Source organism: Bactrocera latifrons, unplaced genomic scaffold (assembly GCF_001853355.1).
Source record: "Bactrocera latifrons isolate USDA-ARS-PBARC rearing strain unplaced genomic scaffold, ASM185335v1 scaffold_68, whole genome shotgun sequence".
NCBI lineage: Eukaryota > Metazoa > Arthropoda > Insecta > Diptera > Tephritidae > Bactrocera > Bactrocera latifrons.
Genome location: NW_017537356.1, coordinates 408,762 through 415,091, shown reverse-complemented (window position 1 = coordinate 415,091; position 6,330 = coordinate 408,762). Strand labels below are relative to the sequence as shown.

At 32.6% G+C, this 6,330-nt stretch overlaps 1 protein-coding gene across 4 annotated transcripts in view; it reads right to left on the bottom strand.

The window, feature by feature from the left end:
- LOC108975678 (teneurin-m) overlaps positions 1-6,330 on the bottom strand; it is a 391,476-nt gene that overhangs the window by 64,901 nt on the left and 320,245 nt on the right. Inside the window, exon 1 of one of the 4 annotated variants that reach the window (XM_018944364.1) lies at positions 2,729-3,165. The exons of the other annotated variants lie outside the window; for them this stretch is intronic. Coding sequence (XP_018799909.1) covers positions 2,729-2,921 — 193 coding nt within the window. The 5' untranslated portion in view covers positions 2,922-3,165. Of the gene's footprint in view, positions 1-2,728; positions 3,166-6,330 lie in introns of those variants that run through there. 4 annotated transcript variants of the gene reach the window in all.

Here is a 6,330-nt window from a genome sequence, read left to right as displayed (position 1 = left end):
GATTTGATTTTTAATATTTTATTTTAATTTTGTAAACTTATGAGCATGTTCTCTCTGTAGGAGCTGTCTCTTATACACATCTAGATGTGTATAAGAGACAGATGCATCTATTAAATTTATTTTTAAATATGCATATATGAATTTGTGTAAATTTATTACTTCTTTTTATTTCTTACAACATGTGTTTATTAATTTTTTTTTTTATTTAATTTTATTTATTTAATTTTAAAAAGCTGTTTTTTATATACATTCATGTATTTCTTCTTTTTATTTTTTAAATACATGTGTGTGCATATTGTTTATGTTTTAAAAATTATTTTAATATGCTTTTTCGGGTTATATAATCTAAAATGTATCTATTAAATTTATTTTTAAATATGCATATATGATTTTTTGTAAATTTATTACTTTTTTTATTTTTTAAAACATTTGTGTTTTAAGGTTTTTTTAATATACATACATACACATTTGAATTTTTTCTATTTTTAAAATTTTTTTGTGTTTTGTTTTTAATTTATTATATATTTTAGTTTATGTTTTGTATTACTTAAAATACATATCTATACTCAATGAAATACCTTGCCTTGCACTGAAAATTATGCTGCTACTTTCACTGACGCACAAATACTTCAAGTGGTCCGTGGAGACTATATGATTTGTATATTTACATACACAGACATACATACATATCTATTTTTAACTTCAAAAATGGAACGAAAACCGTGCTCTTCAATACTAGTATCTGAGCTGTGTTTGACTTGTAGACGCCATATGCGGTGTCAAATAACATTAGGGCTATGCATAAGATAGCAGGATTTGAATTTAAATTTAGAGAAATTGGTAAACATGATGATTTATGCAGCAGTAATGAATTGTCATATAATTAGGTATTCGTGGGAATGTAGAAAAGTCATAGATTGCTTAACAGTTCTTCCAAACTCTCCAAAAATATTCAACTTCCCACATTTGTAATATATATTTTTCTAAAAATTATCGATTTTCTTCAATTCTAATAGATATTTTGCATGTTCACTAAGCTGCTGAAAACTAATTCCTCTACCATTGCCACTTCCTACTTCGTCCATTTATTGCTTTACACACACACAAACGTTGAAATAAAAAATTTCTAATGTCCGTAGTGGCGTTGGTGATCGTCACGCTTTCTTCTCAAGTGCCTAAAATTATAAATGCTCGAAAGCTGTTTGCTCCCAGTTACTATTTTAAGGCCATAGCATTCTTGGTTAGTTTTATTTCCACAGAATTTTTATTCAAATGCATTCTTTTTTATTTTATTTATCCACGCCAACACGCAACAGCTTAGCGCCGCAGAGTTGCATGCGAGCGGCATATGCGTGTGGCAATATAGTTATTACAATGAATATGATAATTTTTTTACGATATTTATTTTGAAGCGCACGAAATAAATGCGAATAAGGAAGGAGCAGTTTGCATAAAAGTATAACGAAATCTACAGGCAAATAAGTAAATCGAAAGACATGTCGATAAGGTTGTATCTGAGTAGCGATAAGACTTCTAAGATGCAAGCAGAGGGTGAGAGAGAGTGAATTGTAACGAGAGAATGAGAGAGGGAGTACAAAAGAGATAAGAATTTGCGTGGGATTCCAAGTAGTGTGGTAAAAATGAGTGAGAGAATGAGAGCGGTTGTACAAAAGGGATAGGCGATTGAGTGAATTGCTTAATAGTGTGGTGAATCGTGTTAAATATGAAAATGTGCGAGCAAGAAAGGAGCAGAATCTTAAAAAAATCTGAGGAAATGCCATCGCTAACAAGTTGAGCTATACCACTAAAATTGAAGTGATATTTGAAGACTTCTTTAAAATCTACTTCTAAGTAGTGTGGTGAATTTTGTTAAACATGAAAATGTGAGCGCACGATATCAGCAGATCTTAAAATATGGTAGCAAATCTCTAGCAAGATGAGCGATACAACTAAAAGTGTGGAAAGCAGTGAGTTTTAAAGAAGTCTTTATATTTTAAGCACTTAATGCCGCAAATATTTTCAGTTTATTGGTTTTCCTTACACAAATAATACCAGAGCACCATTCTTACATGTCCTTGAGATATCTTTCTTTCTCTTAACGCTGGCCTTTAACCGCATACCGCGGTATGAATGAATATTTGCGCTCACTTCGTAAAAGTGCGTTTCCTATGCTCAATACGAACGCCTGCTGACAGGTAGAACCTTCACAAACGAGTTATGGTGAAGAAACTAGCGCACCCATAGCTATATAGAGGTGAGCAGAAACGCAACGCGTTGTGGGGTCACTTGCCTGCGTGCGTCTCAACTTTTGAATTTCTATTTACCTACCTCAATAGAATTGCTCTTGCGTGGCAATTAAGCGACGTAGACACGCACAACGTTGGCGTAAAAATAGTGTTAATAGGGAAATTATAATAAATATGAAATAAATTCATGGTAACGACTTCGCAGGGTAAATAGTGGTCCAAACAGTAAAGTAATGTAGCTAATTAATGCGTTTGGGGTAAGAAAGTTCTCTTACATTTGTGTAAATAAAGGGTGCATAATGCGTTGAGCTGCGCGATTTCACTATAATATCTATGCTAAGCTGAGAATTTATGTACACAATTGTTTTTGCAGCAACAGTTTGAGTGGTTTTGGCGTTAATTTCATTTGCAAATATTTTCTTGTAATAAAATAATCAGTCAGCTTGCTGAAAAATATGTTTTTTCTATATTATGCCACTTACTTTTACGATTTATGTCATAATTTCTTCGAAGCTCATAATATTCTGGCGTCTCGTAGTTTTGTATGAAATCGTAATTCTCGTGTGCTTGATAGTTTTGTTGAGTTTGGTAACTCCGACGTGCCGCATAATTGCTGTGGGGGTCATAATGCCGACGCGTTTCATTGTTACGACGCGCTGCGTGATTTTGATACATTTTATGTTTTTTTTTTTTTGAAAATTTTTAGAATTTTTTTTTGTATTTGAAATCAATCATGTGCTTAATATTTCTAATTAGTGGTTAACACAGCCGTAGTATTGGTTTTCTGGCACCGATTAATTATTTTCAATATTTTTTGAAAATATTGCAAATTTCTACACTTTGAGATCAGATTTCCATAAATTCATTTAGAAACCGAAAATAAATGTTGTTATGGCTGCATATTTGTGTTTGGGTTACTGTGAATATTATTATTCTTTCAATTTTTTTTTCGGAATATCGAAAAATTTTATTTTTATTATTTTTGTTTTAACGAAAGATTTTTATGATTTTTGAGCCAATAGCAAAGTATCAGAAATATTTTTTACAATTTTTCCGATTTTTTCAACATTTTTTTTGAAATTACTTAGAATTTTACTGTCTAATAGCTGATTTAAAGTTGTTAAATTTTTATTTCGAAATTTTTTCGAATTTTTTACTAATTTTTTTTGACCAATTTTTTTTTATCAATAAATAACAATTTTCATTTTTAAATTTTTCATCAAAAATTTTTTTTGTTTGCATTTGTTTTTGTTATTTTATTATTTGTGTTTTATTAGCAGAATTTCGTAATTTTTAATTTAATAATTTTTTTCGAAATTTTTCTTTTAAATTTTTTTTTTGTTAAAAATTTTTCCCCCCAATTTTTTTTCAATTGCTAACAATCTGCAATTTTCACTTGCAAAGCCTAAACACCGCTACTTTCAAGCACTTTTTCCATTTATTATGCTTCTTCGTACAAAATTTTCTTTTCATTCACTTCCATAGCCATAGTTTAGCACTTTTTCACCGCCTAAAACTTCTTGCAAAGTTGTGTTGCCTTTGTTATGCCTCTTCTACAAACGTTATTTGCATGCTAAATCACTGCTTTTGTCCCAAACGCACCCAGACACACAATAGTAAGCGCTTGTACCTGCACACAGGCTGCTTTATACACCTATGGCATACATACACACACAACTATGCTTATCGAATGCAGCATATTGCCTCAGCGCCGCCGCCAAGAACAATTATTCATATACACACTTGTGCTGCGCATACGAGTCCATACCAGCACAGACGAACAACCGAGCGAACGTACAAAACAACACTAATACAAGCGATAGCAATGAAAAACGTGCGTGCGCTAGGCATGCAATAAGGATATCGGCATGATCAATGGCAATAGCGGATAGCAGAGAGCGCGAGTGGCATTGTGAGCCAGTGGTGAGTGTTGGTGTGTTGTGTTTTGCCGTTGTTGTTGCTGACTCACATGCAACTCACTCAAAACAGCACGAGTATGTGGTAAATCAAGTGTGGCATGTTCTTACCACTTCTTATCCGTTTTTGTTTGTTTGTTGGCGCATTTTCTTTGCTCAGCTAGCTTGCCTACCCGCTGCGCGCCGCACTGTTGCTTTGTTGCATAGGCTTAGTGTTGTTGGAAAATGCTTCATTGGACGTTACTTCATTCACTAACATTTCAGCATATCTTATTCTGAAAATATTTACTTGTTTGTTTTGTTTTTCATTTTCGCTTTTCACTTTAGTTGCTTGTCAATGTCGTTTTTCATATTCAAAGTCAGCGTGGAAAAGTGTTCGACTGCTTATTGCTTTGGTGAATTCAGTCAATATGTTTTGTGCCTATTTTTGATTTTAGTTGTTTCATTAAGTATTTATCTCTTTTATAGAATATTTGAGCGATTAATAGTTTAGGGAAGTCTAACCCTAACCATTTTTAAGCTTTGTTTCAGCTTTTTCCAACTTATATTACTTATTAGTTTATATACCCTGTACCCATGAAGTTGCTTATACTCAGAAGAAATCTAGGAGTCTCTAAAAAATATATATACCAATTATTAGCATGACCGCTGAGTCGATCTGGTGTCTGTTAGAGTTTAAAAAATTCTTAGAAATTTCTGTTAGCACTTTTGGGTAGTTAATCGGTGACTTAACCGATGATTGACTTGCTAGGGTGTAGTAGCCATTTATTCAAGTCCATAACAGCCTAGTATTGTATGAATGCACTAAAAATTATGTTTATGGTTCGAAAAATTTCAAGGCAGAGCGCTTCATTGGCATTTCTATACAAAATATGATGTTTGAGTATATAAATTTGGTTACCAAGACAGTTTTAGTATTGGGTAGTAAAATAAAATAATGAAGAAGTTACAAAAGATGTTCAGCGAAGTTATAAATATAAACAAACTTGATATGTTATATTAAAAAGTGGCAACTGCAACCCGAAAAAGTCAAATTTCAACTCGTCACACCTAATTAATCTCACTTTACAAAAATTGTACTCAATTTATCAGCTTTAACAGCAACCCTTTTCTCTATTCCCAAAAATAAATTGTAGCTTTTAAATTTACGTTTGATATACCCTTTATCGAATTTTCCGCCACAACGTCAGCCAAGTCCTATTTGCGTTCTATACTTTGCATACTTTTCGGCGTATTTTCTTAAAATCTCTGATCCTCTGCTTTAAAAATAGATTTTTCACGATTTGCATTCATTTTTTAAAACTCTTTTACTGATTTCTTTTCCCAGTTGCTAACCGTGCGCTGTCAGTTCACATAACTCTTTGCATGCCGTCATTTATAGCGGCGGCGCTTTATTGATGCAATCCCCTTTGCTCCTTTTTTGTTGCTTTCAAAGCACTTTTTGTTTACACAGCAACAAAGTAACAAAAGATGCCCATACCATTTGATTATTTCGCTTCTTCATTTACGTTTTTTACAATTTTCTTTTTACTTTATAATTTATATATGTATGTGTGTGTGGGGGTGTTTGTTGTTAGTCAACCCTCAAATCGCTTAATCTTTGTCAATCCCTTTCAGTAATTTTCGCAAACAATTTAACTCGTACCATAACTTGTTGCAGCGACTGGTCCTTTCTTTGTTTCTATGCATTTTTTATGTGCATTGACAGGCTGTGTGTTTCTCCTATTTTTTATAATTTTTTGTTTACCACAGCACTTGCCCCTAAAACGTTTGACCAATGTTGCCATTTGACCGCAAGTTCAAGGCGCAGTTGGTTGAAGAGAAAATGCATAACTGTATATATTTCGGCGCAAATTAAAAATGTCTAGTGAAGGGTAGGAGGGTGGGGTAAGTGTGGTGAGGATCATTGTTCGTTTGTTACTTTTAATGAGTGCGGCCTTTGGGATTTGGTTTGCGCAAGTTTTAGTATGGGTTGGTGAATGTGTTTGTATTTGTGTATTTGTATGTGTGTGTTGTTGTTGAGAGTGAAAGTTTGATGATGTACCCTTTTCTTAAGGCTGCATTGAAATTATTTTGATAAATTAAAATATTTTGTAAAGTTTTTTTTGCCTTAAACGCTTTGACTTCTAAATACGATTTGATTTTTAATATTTTATTTTAATTTTGTA